Consider the following 19,976-nt stretch of genomic DNA (forward strand, 5'->3'; position numbering starts at 1 on the left):
TTAATAAAAAGTCTTGATAATTTAAAATGAAGCAGATTTTAGCCACCAAATATTAAAATGAAGAGGTAACTTGATACATTATTAATGAAATGAGCATAAAGTCTCTGGTATCTATCTTGGGATAACTAAAAACCTGTAACTTTGACTACTTCCAGAATTCACTGAACATACACTCACTCGAACAGAAACAACTACTGAAATTCACCAAAACAGGTAACACAGGTAAGCAAGTTCCCAAAATGTCTCCTTAATACCTCGGTATGACAAGCTGTAAGATGTAAACAAACTCTAGTCAACACATATCTGTCAGATTTAAAGCTCTCATGCTTTCTTTAGCACTGCTCATGCTCATGCTTATGCTCGCTTTACCAATAATACCACAACAATGATAAGGAAACAGATCAGCCACTCGCATTAGTATGGAGTTTATATTGTTTTCTAGATCTTTCCTCCATGTTGAATCTCCACTGCTTTCTTGATAAATGAATCCCAGTAACACAAGGTGTGTGCCAGGATTTCAGTGTTGTCAAATAATAATTTGTGTGTGTTGGTAACACCATGCTTTGCAATGAATGGTTTCTCACAACGTCTTAGTTATACATTTTGGAGTGTTTCTTGCACTGTTCATTAATAATGTGATTACACTGTTGTAATAATTCACACCAAACTCACATGATATATTGTAAACCACATGCCTCTTAGACCTAGGACATCTTACTAGGTACAATCCATATTTTTAGAAACTGGATTAAAGATGGGTTATTTTTCAGTATAGTTTTCACTTCACCTCTCAGTTCGGTGAGATGACTTTACTTTCCAGACTTAGGACTTTGTCAATCTCAGTTTATAAGATACACATCAAATTAATTTGGTCAAGATTTCAATATTATATTTTTGACTAATTTACAGCAAAAATAACATTAATAAACTTCCAATCTGATAAAGATGTCACACTTTCCAACTAGAGCGTGGGGAAATAGTCGCAGGATCATACGTATTGTTTTCAATAGCTTGTCTTCAAATTGAGAAGCACATTGTGATCAAATTTAGTAATGGCCTGTCAGATAATGATGCACAAAGATCAACATTCAAATTAATTTTATTTTATTTACATGTCAAGTTCCATAGGACCAAATTGAGGAGAGAATCTCCCAGGTCATGGAACATGTCAGTACATGAAATTACAACATAAAAGTAATAATAGATGAAAATAAAATGTATATGAACCCAAAAAAAGTCAATCCATAAATTTAAGTAAATGCAATCTACAATACAACAAGAACTTACCCCAAAATATACCACCATATGATACAAGCAAATAAAAATAAGCAAAGTAGACTAATTTTTGTGTCGAATGATCGCTCGCTTCAGATATTGTTCCAATAGTAAAAATGGCAGCATTAAGTCTTTGAACAAGATCTTAAATGTGGGCTTCCCACGACAGTTTACTATCTATCTGAGTACCTAGAAATTTTAACTGTTCAGTTTCACTAAATATGCCCACTCTGTGAAATTAAAATGTCAGGTTTTGTTGAATTGTGTGTTAGAAACTGTAAAAACTGAGTCTTACTGTGATTTGGAGTTAATTTATTTTCTACAAGCCATGAACTTAGGTCATGAACTGCACTATTTGAAACCAAGCCAATGTTGGACACAACATCCTTTACTACCAAGCTAGTGTCATCAGCAAACAGAAATATTTTAGTTACCCGTAATACTAGAGGGCATGTCATTTATATAAATAAGGAACAGGAGTGGCACCAACACTGATCCCTGGGTCTGCCCCCACTTGACTGTACCCCACTGAGACCCCCACATCACAGCCATTCTCAACATTGTGAATAATAACCTCTTGCTGTCTATTGCTAAAATAAGAGGTGAACCAGTTGTGAGCTACTCCCCGTATTCCGTAATGGTCCAACTTCTGGAGCAGTATTTTGTGATCTACACAATCAAATGCCTTAGTTAATTTAAAATACATGCCTACTACAGTAGTACAAGTTTATATGCCAGCTAGCTCTGCAGATGACGAAGAAATTTAAGAAATGTATGACGAAATAAAAGAAATTATTCAGATAGTGAAGGGAGACGAAAATTTAATAGTCATGGGTGACTGGAATTCGGTAGTAGGAAAAGGGAGAGAAGGAAACGTAGTAGGTAAACATGGATTGGTGCTAAGAAATGAAAGAGGAAGCCGCCTGGTAGAATTTTGCACAGAGCACAACTTAATCATAGCTAACACTTGGTTCAAGAATCATAAAAGAAGGTCGTATACATGGAAGAAGCCTGGAGAAACTGACAGATTTCAGATAGATTATATAATGGTAAGACAGAGATTTAGGAACCAGGTTTTAAATTGTAAGACATTTCCAGGGGCAGATGTGGGCTCTGACCACAATCTATTGGTTATGAACTGTAGATTAAAACTGAAGAAACTGCAAAAAGGTGAGAATTTAAGGAGATGGGACCTGGATAAACTGACTAAACCAGAGGTTGCACAGAGTTTCAGGGAGAGCGTAAGAGAACAAATGGTAGGAATGGGGGAAAGAAATACAGTAGAAGAAGAATGGGTAGCTTTGAGGGATGAAGTAGTGAAGGCAGCAAAGGATCAAGTAGGTAAAAAGACGAGGGCTAGTAGAAGTCCTTGGGTAACAGAAGAAATATTGAATTTAATTGATGAGAGGAGAAAATACAAACATGCAGTAAATGAAGCAGGCAAAAAGGAATACAAACGTCTCAAAAATGAGATCGACAGGAAGTGCAAAATGGCTAAGCAGGGGTGGCTAGAGGATAAATGTAAGGATGTAGAGGCTTATCTCACTAGGGGTAAGATAGATACTGCCTACAGGAAAATTAAAGAGACCTTCGGAGAAAAGAGAACCACTTGTATGAATATTAAGAGCTCAGATGGAAACCCAGTTCTAAGCAAAGAAGGGAAAGCAGAAAGGTGGGAGGAGTATATAGAAGGTCTATACAAGGGCGATGTACTTGAGGATAATATTATGGAAATGGAAGAGGATGTAGATGAAGATCAAATGGGAGATCTGATACTGCATAAAGAGTTGGACAGAGCACTGAAAGACCTAAGTCGAAACAAGGCCCCGGGAGTGGATAACATTCCATTAGAACTACTGACGGCCTTGGGAGAGTCAGTCCTGACAAAACTCTACCATCTGGTGAGCAAGATGTATGAGACAGGCGAAATATCCTCAGACTTCAAGAAGAATATAATAATTCCAATCCCAAAGAAAGCAGGTGTTGACAGATGTGAAAATTACCGAACTATCAGTTTAATAAGTCACGGTTGCAAAATACTAATGCGAATTCTTTACAGACGAATGAAAAATCTAGTAGAAGCCGACCTAGGGGAAGATCAGTTTGGATTCCGTAGAAATATTGGAACACGTGAGGCAATACTGACCCTACGACTTATCTTAGAAGAAAGATTAAGGAAAGGCAAACCTACATTTCTAGCATTTGTAGACTTAGAGAAAGCTTTTGACAATGTTGACTGGAATACTCTCTTTCAAATTCTAAAGGTGGCGGGGGTAAAATTTAGGGAGCGAGTGGCTATTCTCAATTTGTACAGAAACCAGATGGCAGTTATAAGAGTTGAGGGGCATGAAAGGGAAGCAGTGGTTGGGAAAGGAGTGAGACAGGGTTGTAGCCTCTCCCCGATGTTATTCAATCTGTATGTTGAGGAAGCAATGAAGGAAACAAAAGAAAAATTTGGAGTAGGTGTTAAAATACATGGAGAAGTAATAAAAACTTTGAGGTTTGCCGATTACATTGTAATTCTGTCACAGACAGCAAAGGACTTGGAAGAGCAGTTGAACGGAATGGATAGTGTCTTGAAAGGAGGATATAAGATGAATATCAACAAAAGCAAAATGAGGATAATGGAATGTTGTCGAATTAAGTTGGGTGATGCTGAGGGTATTACATTAGGAAATGAGACGCTTAAAGTAGTAAAGGAGTTTTGCTATTTGGGGAGCAAAATAACTGATGATGGTCGAAGTAGAGAGGATATAAAATGTAGACTAGCAGTGGCAAGGAATGCATTTCTGAAGAAGAGAAATTTGTTAACATCGAGTATAGATTTAAGTGTCAGGAAGTCGTTTCTGAAAGTATTTGTGTGGAGTGTAGCCATGTATGGAAGTGAAACATGGACAATAAATAGTTTAGACAAGAAGAGAATAGAAGCGTTCGAAATGTGGTGCTACAGAAGAATGCTTATGATTAGATGGGTAGATCACATAACTAATGAGGAGGTGTTGAATAGGATTGGGGAGAAGAGCAGTTTGTGGCACAACTTGACTAGAAGAAGGGATCGGTTGGTAGGACATGTTCTTAGGCATCAAGGGATCACCAATTTAGTATTGGAGGGCAGCGTGGAGGGTAAAAATCGTAGAGGGAGACCAAGAGATGAATACACTAAGCAGATTGACAAGGATGTAGGTTGCAGTAGGTACTGGGAGATGAAGAAGCTTGCACAGGATAGAGTGGCATGGAGAGCTGCATCAAACCAGTGTCAGGACTGAAGACCACAACAACAAGAAGCAACTTCCCCACCCCACAAAGAACTCCTTGAAAAACAGCCAGCTAATCTGTATCCTGGTAAAGGAAGCCCCTGAATTGTCAAATTATTATGTGGTACTCCAATATACCAATAATTCCAGAATCACATCTGTAAGCAGTTCACTAACTTTATCTCTAATACCTTTTATATTTTGATGAAATATGCTAATTCCTTCTCTTCTTGGAAACATGACTTCCTCTGAATACAAGCCTTTAGTTAGAGGGACTTCCTTTTAGCAGGTATACATATCAGCTGTCTTCACTCTAAAATAGGTGCAGCTTCAACATCAACTACTACATGGAATTTTTCCATGAGTGATCCTACCAACACCCACTACACTGTCGTCTACAAGCTTTGCCAGCTTCCCCTTCCCATACCTTCTGAGGTGGAGGCAATGCCTAGTGAAACATGACAGAATAAATTGTCCCTCATAGTTTGGGAATATCAGTACCAGGTTTGTTGTCAATGCTCCCTTCAATTTTTCAAATGCTGTCTAAAAGTTGACTATGGAAATTCCACACCTTTTTTCAACAAATGATTCAATAGCTTAGCAATTTCGGCAAACTCTTCAATGAATTCCCATTAGTAATTACAGAACCATAAAAATGATTGAAATTGCTATGTAGTTTGTGGTGGTAAGAAAGCACATTCTGCAGAAGTTAGGCGTGCGTCAATTTTCACATCTTCCTCTCATTACAGAGTGTTAACTGTGCTGGATTTAGCCTCTTAAAGAATTCCTCTGATCATTGCATGTGCTCTTCCATATCCTTAGAAAATGCAATTATGTTGTTGAGATAAAAAACAGTCTTGATTTTAATCCTCTGAGCACTCCGTCGGATACTAATAGCCTCCGAGATAGCTGGCACATTCTTCAGACCAAATGGCACCCTAAAATATTGATAGTGACTCCAAGGGACAGTAAATGTGGTCTTTGGCCGCTCTTCCAGAACCACTTCCAACAGTGATAACCACTCCTCATACACATTGTGAAGTATTAACATTGACTTAAGTTCTCTCTAATCTCCATTATATTTAGTACAGGATGTCTGTCCATCACCGCTCATGCAGCAAAATCTATGCTTTCTTGTTCCATTCTATGATTTTTTTCAGGACTGTTACAATGGTAGCTGCCCATGGACTGTAACTTGATTCAGTATTGCCCTCAGCCAGCAGTTGATCAATAAATTCTTCCAGTATAGGTTATAGGTGCCTAGGTATCCTGTACGGCTTCTTATACACTAGAGCATTGTTAACCGTTGGTATGGTATGGCGAGTTACCAGTATTGCAGGTAATGATTGACCAGGATTGAACAGGTTGACAAATCATATTAACAAGACTTTCATTGTTGACTTATCTCTTCCCTCCAAATTGTTTTACCTTCTCGCATAATGCAATTGTGTTGATGGTCTGGTTGTGGCAAAGGTCCTCACACGACCTACCCAGATTATACTCGTCCATGATCTCCAAGTTTGCAATCTATAAGGTCAACTTATCAGAGCTAAAATCATCCACACTTTCCAAAACCATACAATCCCCATCTATTTCCTTCACATGTACCAGGCTTCAGTGCACAATATAGTGCAACATGTCCATCTTGTTATTGCATTCCAGTACCTCTGCAACACGCATCATCTGAAGGTCAGTACCCACCCACATTTGTAACACTGAAGTTTTCTGCATTGCTTTTTAACATGGTCCATATGTCCACAGCTGTAGCATTTCACCTTTGTGTAGAAAAAGAAACACACAACCCTTATCTTGTCCTCAGGCCACAATATTGATCTCTTCCACTTGCTTAGCAGCCATAATGGTGGCACCAAAATCCTTCGGGTTTTCCATTGTCGCCCTCCTTGACATGTCTGCTGGAAGTCCTCTTAAAAACACATCTGATTCCTGTTCTCCTCTTCTTGTGGAGTAATTCTGTCTGCTTCTACTTTCTGTGTAAGCTCGTACAAGTTAGCATTGATTTTCCTACTTCTGCCTATGAATGCCTCTACCAACTCGCTTCACTTTTGAGACAACCCATTAAGCTGTTCTCTAAAAAAACTTTGCGATATTCTGCTTCGGCGATAACGTGGTTAGTGGGCCTTCTTAAGCTGCTTAAATGTCTGTGCTTTATCCAGCACTTGATGGTACTGATGTATGCTGCTTGCATCACAACCAACTGTAATTTAGACACATCCAAGGATGTCTTGTCTGACCAACTGCCCAACCTACTGGCAGCTTCCAGGTCATCACTGAACACTGAGACATCCTCGGTTGCCCTACCCGAAAAAGGAGTTGCTAGATTAGCTGTGACAGGATCCACAGAAGGGATAGGTGAACTAACCAAAGCTTTTGCTTCCACTACATCCACTTGTTTATGCTCATTCTCGCTATTAAAAGTCTCCCTCTCTTTGCAAAGCTTCATTTATCTCCTTTAGCTCGGCAAACTGCCTTGCCAAGAGTTCATCCATTTCCTGGATTGTCATTGTTTCTGTTTTTGGCATTTGTGCGAACTCTTAACACACCACTCTAATGAAAGCATCAACCACAATACACACAGACACGGTTACAAGAACAAACTACACTATTCCTTATGAAGGATAATAGCCCAGTGTTATTCAGAACACTGATGCACTTTGTGGCCATTGCTTCGTCTTGTGCTGCACACAGCTGGCACCACTCACATGCATAGGAAGTCATTCCGAGCCAAATTACAATACTGGCACCTCACTGGTTCTAAGTAACATTCCTTATAATTACCCCTATACAACAGAATCCCAATCCCTGAAAAGGCAGCAGGTCATAGTTATCGGGCAGTGCCATTGGCTGGTGATGACTTCTTTCATTTCTGGTTATTTGGTTTAGTTGGCTCCGGAAGTAACAGTTTAGAATCACAGACAGTCTAGTACCGGCTGTACAGCTGTTCTACATTCTGAGGCTCTGTCTCTTTTGCATTTTATGCTAAGGAAAATTCAGTAACAGGGTGTAATTTTTCAGAACTGTAAAATGCAGATATTTGGTTATGTTATCTATGTAAACCAAAGTGTGTTTGCAGAGACTGTGGTAGATGTTATAGATCTTGATAATGATCTTAAACCTACATAGCAGTGTGAAAAAATACTAATATAATTTAGGTGCAAATCCCCATGTCCTGTATGGGCATCCATTGTTCAGTGTGTTTATGGTGGTGAGGTATATGGATACTTCAGACTTTGATTGAGAGAGAGAGAGAGAGAGAGAGAGAGAGAGAGAGAGAGAGCTGCAAAAAGGTACATAATTGAAATGTAATCATCAAATGACTCTCTTAAATTTTTTCAAATTGAGTTGATATAACAAACCAAAATCGGAACTCACTTTCAAGATGAGTGAGGTTCAAATCTCCACCTGGCCATTTTAATTTAAGTTTTCTGTGATTTCCTCTTCTCTCTTCAAAGAAATGCAATAATAATTTGATTCCAGTGCCATGTCGTTCACATCTCCTGATGAGCTAATGTTCTGTTACTAATGTTCTGGGTTGACAAAATGTTAAACTTTTATATTTCTTCCTTTTTATCTGATAAAATAAAGAAACCACATACAGAAATATGTGCATGTGTTATTGTTTCTGCTTGAACTGTGTTATAATGAAATATGTTGTTTTAATGGTGACAGCATCTTTCAAGAACCTAGAGGACAGATGTCATGTGAGAAAATTTATGTATTCTTCTTGTTATTTTGTGTAATCCTTAATTTGCATGGTAGGATGTGGAATCAAACCTGTATACTCCCATATATAAATTAGTCAGTTCTTGTAAATAATTACTGGGTTTAATTTTTTTGTGTTTTTTTTAATCCAGAAATTGAGTAATCATTGTTTAGTATAACATTGTTTGTAATTATATAATTTGTATTTATAAATAATTTGTGAGTAATGATTACATACCTCCTGCAGGATGTGCCTCGTTTATCGCCTGGGGGGAGCTACAATGGATGTTACAGTTGTATTGTGCTGTGCAGGAATGTACACAGTGAAAGGCCATGTGTATAAAGCAAACTTCGGAGGGGACAAGTTCACAGAGATACTGGCCAACTTTTTCGCCGAAATATTTCACGAGTGAGTTCAATTGGTCTGTTATTACAAGATGTCTCTCTTCTTGACACTGTGTTATTGTAATATTGTTGATAATTACCCTATGTATGATTTGTGATCCAAAAGTAATCGAAATTTTTATTTTCCTAAAAGAATCTTTGTTTATTCATAATCATCAGCCTTTTCCGCTTCAAAGTAATCCCCCTCAGATATGATACACTTACGCCAGCACTTTTTCCAATCTTGGAAGTGCTTCTGAAATTCACTTTTCGTTATGATGTTCAGCTCCTTCAGTGATTCTGTTTTTATCTCATCAGTGGTGGCAAAACAACATTCTCTCATTGTTCTCATCGACCTCAGGTATAGGAAGAAGTTGCATTTGGCCATGTTTGGTGAGTATGGTGGCTGAGGCGACATAACGTTTTTGGCTTTTGCCAAAAAATCATGATCAAGCATTGAGATGTGAACGGGAGCATTATCGTGGTGCAATTTCCACGAGTAGTTTTGCCACAGTTCTGGCAGGTTTTTTTTTTTTTTTTTTTTTTTTTTTTTTTTTTTTTTTTTTTTTAGGACTGCTTCACGCAAACAGCACTTAACTTACAGGTAGTGTTCCTTATTGGCTGTACAACCATAAGACAAGAACTCTTGATGCACTATCCAATTGTCATTGAAGAAAACAGTGAGAAGAACCTTGGCATGTGATCGAATTTGTTGAATTTTTTTCAGTCCTGGCTCTTCAGGCAGTTTCCATTGGGACGATTGGGCCTTGGTGTTGGTGTCATACCCGTATACCCATGTTTTGTCACCTGTTTTAATCTTATTTAGAAGTTCTGGATTGTTGTCAACTTTGTTCAGCAATTCCTGAGTGAAGTCTAGGTGGCGACGTTTTTGGTCAAAATTCCACGATTTTGGAGCAAACTTTGCTGCTGGTTCACGTTTAATTCCCAAAACACCCAAAAAAAAATAAAATAAAATAAAAATAGCTTGGCGTGAGCCAAAGGATATGCTGACATTATCAGCAACATCTCTGATGGTAATTTGGTGGTTTTCCAGAGCCATTTTCTTTACTACTTCCACTTTATAAGTAATGATGTGCTAGGGCATCCAGAACGGTTACTGTCTTTGTCTTCTCAACCCTCTTTGGAATGTTCATACCCCTCATAAATTCTTGTCTTACTCATAGTAGAGTTGCCAAAAGCCACAGTCAGTATTTCAAATTTTCAATTTTTCAATATTTTAGCAATGGCCTTCATTGGAAAAATAGAAACACACACCATTCATTCACGCAAGCAAGCACACCTCACGCACACATGACCACCAACTCCAGCATCTTAGGTCTGACCCCAGCTGCCAGAGTTGGCGGTCAGTAGTTCATGAGGTGTGCTTGCTTGTGTGAATGAATGGAGTGTGTGTCTCTTTTTGCAATGAAGGCTGTTGCTGAAAGCGTATTTGTAAGCATCTTTTAATTGTGCCTGTCTGCAACTAACAGTAAGTAGCAGTCTATCTTTTCCTATGTTGGATATTCCTGCCTGGAGTTTCCATTGTTTAAAATTTGGTGTAAATTCTTTGATCCACCTTTTTCGAAAGTAAAACATTTTCCAGGGACTCTGAAAACACGTATAACCTTTTTGACTGTGAACAATAAAATAAATATTTAAAACAGCTGAAAATCCCAAACATGTATCAGGAACATGTGTATCAACAAGAGAAAAAAAGGAAAGAAATTGAAGATCAGATGTATGAAGCCCACGAAATAAAAAAAATTCCCATTACTTTTTTTATCACACTTTGTATTATGTGTAGTGATGATTGTTGTCCCGCTCCTAGTAGTTGGTCGTTTTGACAATATGTGCAAAATGCACCTGTCTCCTTTGAAAATATAACATTTTACTGTTAATTCTTTTCCAAACACTACAGAAGACTGCCAGTGGTGTATGAAATACAGTAATATTGTTGTTGTTGTTGTGGTCTTCAGTCCTGAGACTGGTTTGATGCAGCTCTCCATGCTACTCTATCCTGTGCAAGCTTCTTAATCTCCCAGTACCTACTGCAGCCTACATCCTTCTGAATCTGTTAAGTGTATTCATCTCTTGGTCTCCCTCTACGATTTTTACCCTCCACACTGCCCTCCAATACTAAATTGGTGATCCCTCGATGTCTCAGAACATGTCCTACCAATTGATCCCTTCTTTTAGTCAAGTTGTGCCACAAGCTCCTCTTCTCCCCAATTCTATTCAATACCTCCTCTTTAGATATGTGATCTACCCATCTAATCTTCAGCATTCTTCTGTAGCACCACATTTCGAAAGCTTCTATTCTCTTCTTGTCTGAACTATTTATCGTCCACGTTTCACTTCCATACATGGCTACACTCCACAAAGTAATATTAAGAACAGTAACTTACGTTTGTTGTGTAAACTGTGTTACTAAACATCTAACCCACTGTTTGGCATATGGTTCATGATTCCAGTTACAGATTGCCTATCTGATGGCTTCCAAGGGCAACAAAAATTTGAATTTCAGTATTTCATTTAATTATTGGCCAAATTTAAAACATTAAAATTGTCATAATTTACTCGTTAAGAGGTATAAATCTTATGTTAAAAGTCGGGCACAGTAATAAGTCTTATAGTTAGAAATGATGTACGTATCTTGAGGCAGCGTAACTCAGGGCGTGCAAGTTGTCCAGGCTATATTCACCCAGAATTTGAGAATGAGAGCACTTAGCAACTTCCAACTAACTTTACACGTAATTTCAAATCTTTTCTAAACTTTTCTCACTTACATGTTTAATGTCAAATATATTTAACACATTAACTCGTTTGTAGAGCAATCATACAGTCTGAAACTGTTTCATACATGAGTGTTAGATTCTTTAAAGAATCTTCACTGAGGTTTACTGTTAATTACTAGGATGTGATCAGAAAATTGGCTATAGCAGTTGCCAATGCTAGTATTGCAAACCCATGCAAGGTTGCATTTATATGGTGAAATGTATTATAATGTAATGGAGAAAAACTGTGTAGCTTTAATACAGGGTGTACATAAAGTCCGGGAATACTTTCAATTATTTATTGCGTAAGAACCAAACATTGTACAGATATCATACATGTCGTCTTGAAGAGAAACCCTGTAGGTTTTTTTCCATGTATACCATGTAGTTTGGTAATTTGCCGATAGTCAGGGCTAGTCGCAAATGTGGCAGGTTTTCTGTGTGTTGGAGTTTGACAAAAACGAGTGTGCTACAGCTGTTCAATGGATGCTTAGAACCAAGTATGGTAAGAAGCCACCAACAAGGAAGGCCATTTAGCACTGGTACAACAAATTCATTAGAATGGGTTGCTTGTGCCCAGAAAAGAGAAGCATGTATGAGAGACTGGGAAGGCAATTTAATCAACCAAGATAGCATAACTCTTGTTACAGATCCTTACCATTTTGAAATGATGGGAAATATTATCTCAGAAAATAACTGGATACGTAACCAAATATTTGCTAAGTAAATGTTGATAAATATAAATTTAAAGATAGAAGGAACCAGGGCATAAACAGTGGAATTATATCTTGATAGCAAAACGGACAGTGTGTGACATAAACTTGAGCCCTGTGCATGATTACCCGTAAACACTATTTCTAAGTTTTTCTTTGGTTTCCTTCACTGCTTGCTCATTGTACCAGTTGAATAACACCAAGGATAGGCTAGAGCCCTGTCTCTTTCCCTTCTCAATCACTTCTTCCCTTTCATGCCCTTCAACCCTTATAATTGCTATTAATCTTTCCTGGTGTTGGCTTCTACCAGTTTTTCCCTTTTGTAAATAATTTCAGTATTTCGCAACCGTGAATTACTATACTGATATTTTGGTAATAGTCACACCTGTCAGCAACTGCTTCCTTTGGAATTGGAATTAGTTATTCTTCTTGAAGTCTGAAGGTATTTTGCCTGTTGTCTCATATATTTTGCACACCAGGGTGCGTAGTTTTGTCATGACTGGTTCTCAAAAGGACATCAGCAGATGTTACTGATAAAAATGTACCTCAGGGGCCTTGTTTTGGCATAGATCTTTTGGTCCTAGGTCAAATTACTCTTGCAGTATCATAGCTCCCATCTCATCTTCATCTACTTCCTTTTCCCCTTTCTATAATATTGCCTTCAACTTAATTTCCCTTGTATAGCTCATCTATATATTTCTTCCACATTTCTGCTTTCCCCCATTTGCTTGGTACTGGTTCTCCATCTAAGCTCATGATATTCATACAGCTGCTTCTCTTTTTTTCCAAATCCCTCTTAATTTACCCGTAGGCAGTATCATTCCCTTGCAAACATTTGCTCATGTCCTGGTGGAATGTCCGCCTTATAAAAATATCGTAATCTAGTCAGTTACTTTATATTTTAAGATTAAAAAAGAAATATTTATAGATTTTTAATGAATTCTTCTACCAGATTCTGTATTTTCAGTTAAACTTACCCCAAAAATTTAAATCTTAGGATTAGATGTCACTTTCCCAGTGAATGTCATACTAAATATTTTCAGGTTTAGGTCCATACTTGCACATCAGTAACTATTTAAGTAGTATGTTGTAAATAAAAATCTTGATGAAATTTCCATTTCTTAAATTATTTTTATGCCGGGCTTAAAGTAGCACTCATTGATAGCCCACATTACTGAAAGTGCGTTGATATTACTAAGAGTTTGGTAAAAGATATTTTCAGGTTCTGGACCCTACTTACATATTAGTATGTATTTAAAAAGTATGTTGTTGATGCAAGTAAAGAACAAATAATGAATATTTCAGTTTAAAAATTTTTTTTTAGGGCAACTGTCGGGAAAAATGTGTTGGTATTGCTAGAGTTAAACAAATGTCTTCAAGATGATCATGAGTGAAGATTACATAATATTCTGGCCCCACATTTTTGAGCAACGAAGACTTACAAAAGAAAGATGAGTTACCCTAGGACATTATTCCATATGACATTATTGCATTAAAGTATGCAAAATATGTCACCTTACTGATTTGTCTCCCCAAGGTTTACAATGATTCTAAGTGCAAATGCAGCTGAACTAAGCTGTTTTAAGAGTTGCAAAATTAAATCCCTGGAATATATTGCTAGACTTACTAAGTACAACATTCTGCAGTCTTTTGTGTAGCTATGGCATTGATTGGTTGGTTATACCATCAATCCCACCAAACTTCAATTTATCTAAGAGAATGCTGCGATTCACGTAATCAGATGCCTTAGATAAGTTGCAGAAAATACCAGACGGCGCTATTTTATTATTTAGTGCTCGTAAAATTTGGCAAGGGAATATGTAAATGGCATTCTCAGTAGAGCAACTCTTCTGAAACCCAAACTGTGGTTCGTTGACAATATCAGTGCTGCTAAGGTGAGATAATATTCTAGAATACATCACTTTCTCAAACATTTTGGAAAATGGTGTCAGCAGTGAAGCTGGTCGGTAGTTATTGAACTGACATCTCTTTTTATCACCTTTCTTAAAGAGAGGCTTGACAACAGAATATTTCAGTCTCTTTGGAAAAATGAGTTATGTTACTGATACATCACATATTTCAGATAAGACCATGCTTTTTATATTGGAACAAAACTTTATAATATTGTATTGGAAACACTATCTAAACCAGATGAGCTTTTATTTTCAAGAGTATGGATAATTTTCTGAATTTCAGAAGGAGAAGTTGGTAATACATTCATATAATTGAATTTTATGAGAGTTTCAACACACTGCTGTGATTTTCCCCTTTAACTGTTTGTCCCTATACTTTCTACCAATTATTAAATGTACTTACTACCTGTGGCTCATCATTACATCACTGCCATTCAGTTCAGTAGTGGTGATATCCTGTGCCTCGTTGTCCTGTCTCTCGTTTCACTGCATTCCATAAAGCCCCAAGTCTGTTGTCAGACTTACTGATTTCTGACGTGATGTGAAGGTTTCTTGAATTTTTAATAATTTTTCTTAGTAATTTTGAGTAGTTTTGTTGTGTGCAACTACAGCTGGATCAATACTTGTTCTTGCTAATGGGTACATTTTCCTTTTCCTTGAAGATGAAATTTTAATCGCTGTAGTGATCCATGGTTTTCATATGGCCATTTAATATTCTTTCTAATTAGCATATATGGAAAGGTATTTTCAAATAATTAAATGAATTTATCATGGAATAGATAAAATTTAATTTAGCATTTGGTTCAGCATAAATTTCATCTCGGGTTATCTCTTGAAAGCTGTTCTTAAAAACATCTGTTGTGGAGGCATTAATTATTCTGATTTCCACTTAAGTGTATCCATACTGTAAGGCACTAGGTAATTTATCCTAACAAACAGTGCATCATGTTCAGAGAGAGCATTTGTTACTGGGTAAACAGTATTTTTCTGGCTTTGAGCTTTAAAACTAATTAGGGTCCTACAGTCTTTATCCATCTGTGTTGGAAAGTTAATTACTGGAATCAAATTGTGTGATCCAAATAAAGTTCCCTATTTTTCCTATCAGGATCCTTTAGAAAATGTGCATTGAAGTCACCACAGACCATTAACTGCTTGCTGCTGCCTGACAGATAGCACAGTAAGGAATCCAGATTCCTTATAAATAGTTTAAAATTTCCTTGTGGGTATCTATATAATTCACAGATACACTTCTCTGTATGCTGATCACTACAAAAACTACTTGCCTTAATGTTTTTGAACTTGTGTTCTGTCTTAATATATGTAACAAATCTTCCTTTTCATATATTATTTCTGCATGAGTAAGCTTCTGGAGTTAATGTTTTATACATAATAATAACAAGGAGCATATTAAGAGTATTAGAAAATAGTCTTGCTGCATATAATGTTAATTTATAGCAGTGCACTTTAGTAGTATCTTAACACACCTTGTGATCACATGGTTTCTTTGTCAATGAAAGTCTCTCTATTGTATAACAGATTTGTTTTCATGACCACTCACACCATTAATCCTCACATAAATCCATATTTTATGATTTTAGTCTCATTTTCCATTTCTTAATAGCTGTACTTTATTTACATGTATCATCTTGAACATGCAAATCTGAATGTCCTCCAGTTTCCCCCGTTCGTGTTCTGTGAAAGCCTACACTCATCTACTTTGTCTTATTTGTTGCTGACAGCCACCTTTACCTGTGCACTCTAATATGCATAACAAGAAGTTACAAGCAGAGGATTTGAACGTAATTTTTAAAATATTAAATGTAAATCACACCATTTCACATAGTTTTACACTAACAATTTTTATCTCTCTTATTCCGTTGTCATTCTATCATTTACAAAATTCAAACGAATAAAGAAATGTGTTGATGAACTGCTATGATAAAAATGTGTCTTTGCTTAGAGTTGAACGTTACAACAGCTACTAGTGATAGTTAGCACTCTAATCGACCTACCATATGTGGCCGATCACTACACACACTCCCCCCTGTGGGCCCAGGGATTACAATAGGCCCGAGGTATTCCTGTCTGTCCTAAGAGGTGACAAAAATGAGTCTCATACGTTTCGGCCTCTATGGGGTGGTCTCCTGTAGGGTTTGACCTCCATTTTTCAAAGTTTTCCCAGAGAGTGAGCCAATTGGGGAAGGGCGCCTTACACGGTTTATCCTGTCCATTGTCTATAGAGATCTTTAGCCCACTTCCTCGCCGTTGCATTGCAGTCCAGCTCATCCTCCATCTCTTGGGCAAGGAACCTTCCTGGATGTGTTTTCCACCATGCACTGTGCAGTGTCGCTTTCTGCACCAACGATGACCATGGACTTCTTTGCACCTCATATCCAGCATGGCAGCCAGTCCGTTGTGGTGGGGCCACCATGTACCCTGTTGGTTGTAGCCCCCTGACAAAACGGGGATGGCTCTGCTGATGCCTGCGCTGTTAACTCCCAACATATGCCAAGGATATGCCTGTCACCCTGGGGCATCAGGACTCCCGGCAATGGCCATCGTGCCAGGTGGCCTTTGCTGTGGCTGGGTGGCGCCCGTGGGGAGGACCCCTGGTCAGAGTGGGTGGCATCGGGGCAGATGATTCGCAATGAAGCGTACCACATCATCACTTGGCAGTGATCAGCCACCAGCAGTCTCTAAGAGTTCCACGTCTCAGTACAATGCAAGAAATTCTGTCCCTAAATCATTCCCCTCCCAGGCCACACCATGGGGAATGCCAGGCTAAGGATGGCAGCGAACCTTATTCACCCCGGTACCTCGTACATATGAGAGCTGATGGGGACTCCTTTGTTTCGATGAAGTCACGGTTTTTTGTAGAGCATTTACAGGACAAGTTTAGGGAGGTGAAGCGCTTGTACAAAATGCGTTCTGGGTCAGTCTTGATAAAAATAGCATCCTCTGCCCAGTCATGGGCTTTACTCACTTGTAAAAAGTTGGGGGATGTTTCTGTTACCATCACACCACATAAGAGCTTAAATATGGTGCAGGGTACTATATTCCACAGAGGCCTTCTTTTACTGTCTGAAGATGAGCTGTGCGCCAATTTAGAGCAGCGAGGTGTACATTTCATCCGGTATGTCCTCCGGGGTCTGAGGGATAATCAGGTTGCCACCGGTGCCTTCATCTTGGCCTTCGAGGGTGATACATTGCCTGAGAAGGTCAAGGTGGTGGTCTACCGCTGTGATGTAAAGCCCTATATCCCTGTCCCGATGCGGTGCTTTAAGTGCTGGAAGTTTGGCCATATGTCTTCCCGCTCTACTTCCAACGTCACATGTTGAGATTATGGATGTCCATCACATCCCAATACTCCATGTGCCCAGCCTCCCATCTGTGTCAATTGGGGTGAGCATCATTCACCTTGCTCGCCAGACTGCAGGATTTTACAGAAAGAGAGGAAAATTATGGCATACAAGACCCTGGACTGAACTGACCTGGACTGAGGCTAAGAGAAAATATGAGCGCCTATATCCTGTGGCTATGACCACCTCACATGCTGCCGCTATGAGAACAGTTGTAGCTCCATCAGTTCCACGAATTCCACTCGACTCTTGGAGCCAGAAGGGTACACCTGCCCCCTTGATGGTGGGGGTGGGGGTGGGGGGGGCAATTCCCTCCTGTTGCTCCCGCATCGCCTACCTCGGGAGCACTGCCCCACCAACCATCGGGGGCACCAGCCCCACTTCTCAGCTGGAGAAGTGTAAGTCTTCTTCGGCTCCTCTCGCCAGGAAGGGATCCCTTGGGTCACTCCCTTCCCAGCTTTCTGCTAGTGGGAAAGATGATGCCGCCAGTGGCCGAAGTGCCCAAAAGTAGCTGGTTGTAGGGTTTCACAATCATCCTGAGTCCCGGAGACTGAATTAGTGAAACCCTCTCAGCCAGAGACACCCAAGGAGCAGAGAGAAAAGTCCAAAAAGAAGACCTCTATGACCAAGGAAATTGTGGTCGCACCCACACCACCGCTACCTACAAGGTCTGCATCTGAGGATGAGGTGGAGATGCTCGCATCTGCTGAGGACCTACACTACTGGCCATAAAAATTGCTACACCACGAAGATGACGTGCTACAGACCCGAAATTCAACTGACAGGAAGAAGAAGGTGCTGTGATATGCAAATGATAAGCTTTTCAGAGCATTCACACAAGGTTGGCGCCAGTGGTGACACCTACATCATGCTGACATGAGGAAAGTTTCCAGCCAATTTCTCATACACAAACAGCAGTAGACCGGCGTTGCCTGGTGAAACGTTGTTGTGATGCCTCGTGTAAGGAGGAGAAATGCGTACCATCACTTTTCCGACTTTGATAAAGGTCGGATTGTAGCCTATCGCGCTTGCAGTTTATCGTATTACTACATTGCTGCTCGCGTTGGTCGAGATCCAATGACTGTTAGCAGAATATGGAATCGGTGGGTTCAGGAGTGTAATACGGAACGCCGTTCTGGATCCCAGTGGCCTCGTATCACTAGCAATCGAGAAGACAGGCATCTTATCTGCATGGCAGTAACGGATCATGCAGCCATGTCTCGATCCCTGAGTCAACGGATGGGGACGTTTGCAAGACAACAACCATCTGCATGAACAGTTCGATGACGTTTGCAGCAGCATGGACTATCAGCTCGGAGACCATGACTGCGGTTACCCTTGACGCTGCATCACAGACTGGAGCGCCTGCGAATGTGTACTCAACGACAAACCTTGGTGCACGAATCGCAAAACATCATTTTATCCGATGAATTCAGGTTCTGTTTACAGCATCATGATGGTCGCATCCGTGTTTGGCGACATCACGCTGAAAGCACATTGGAAGCGTGTATTCGTCATCGCCATACTGGCGTATCATCCGGGGTGATGGTATGGGCTGCCATTGGTTACACGTCTCGGTCGCACCTTGTTCGCATTGACGGCACTTTGAACAGTGGACGTTACATATCAGATGTGTTATGACCCGTGGCTCTACCCTTCATTCGATCCCTGCAAAACCCCACATTTCAGCAGGATAATGCACAACCGCATGTTGCAGGTTCTGTACAGGCCTTTCTGGATACAGAAAATGTTTGACTGCTGCCCTGGCCAGCACATTCTCCAGATCTCTCATCAATTGAAAACGTCTGGTCAATGGTGGCCAAGCAACTGGCTCGTCACAATACACCAGTCACTACTCTTGATGAACTGTGGTATTGTGTTGAAGCTGCATTGGCAGCTGTACCTGTACATACCATCCAAGCTCTGTTTGACTTAATGCCCAGGCATATCAAGGCCGTTACAACGGCCAGAGGTGATTGTTCTGGGTACTGATTTCCCAGTCTCATGATGTCATCCTTCAGTGGAATCACGGTGACTTTTTCCACCACCTGGCTGAGCTACAGCAACTGTTAAGCTTGACACCTGCTATCTGCATTGCACTCCAGGAAACCTGGTTCCCGGCAGTGCGGACCCCATCCCTCCATGGCTATAAGGGATATTACAGGAACCGTAGCAACTATAATAGTGTGTCAGCTGGAGTTTGCATTTATGTCCTGAACTCAGTCTGTAGTGCAACAGTGCCCCTTCAAACCCCTCTTTAAGCAGTGGCCGTCAGCATAAGGGCGACACAGGAAATAACTGTCTGCAATGTATATCTTCCTCCAGATGGTGCAATACCCCTGAATGTATTAGCTGCACTGATTAATCAACTCCCTAAACCTTTCCTACTTTTTGGATATTTTAACACCCATAACCCCTTGTGGGGTGGCACCGTGCTTAGTGGCCAAGGCAGTGATGTCGAAGCTTTACTGTCTGAGTTCGACCTCTTCCTCGTAAATACTGGGGCCACCACACATTTTATTGTGGCTCATGGTAGATACTCAGCCATTGATTTATCCATTTGCAGCCCAGGACGTCTCCCATC

At 39.7% G+C, this 19,976-nt stretch overlaps 1 protein-coding gene across 1 annotated transcript in view; it reads left to right on the forward strand.

Moving 5' to 3' along the window:
• The window catches only part of LOC124555485 (heat shock 70 kDa protein 14-like), a 150,195-nt gene that overhangs the window by 89,744 nt on the left and 40,475 nt on the right, over positions 1-19,976 (forward strand). The window contains exon 5 of the mRNA XM_047129408.1: positions 8,497-8,658. Coding sequence (XP_046985364.1) covers positions 8,497-8,658 — 162 coding nt within the window. The remainder of the gene's footprint in view (positions 1-8,496; positions 8,659-19,976) is intronic.

Source organism: Schistocerca americana, chromosome X (genome assembly GCF_021461395.2).
Source record: "Schistocerca americana isolate TAMUIC-IGC-003095 chromosome X, iqSchAmer2.1, whole genome shotgun sequence".
Lineage (NCBI taxonomy): Eukaryota > Metazoa > Arthropoda > Insecta > Orthoptera > Acrididae > Schistocerca > Schistocerca americana.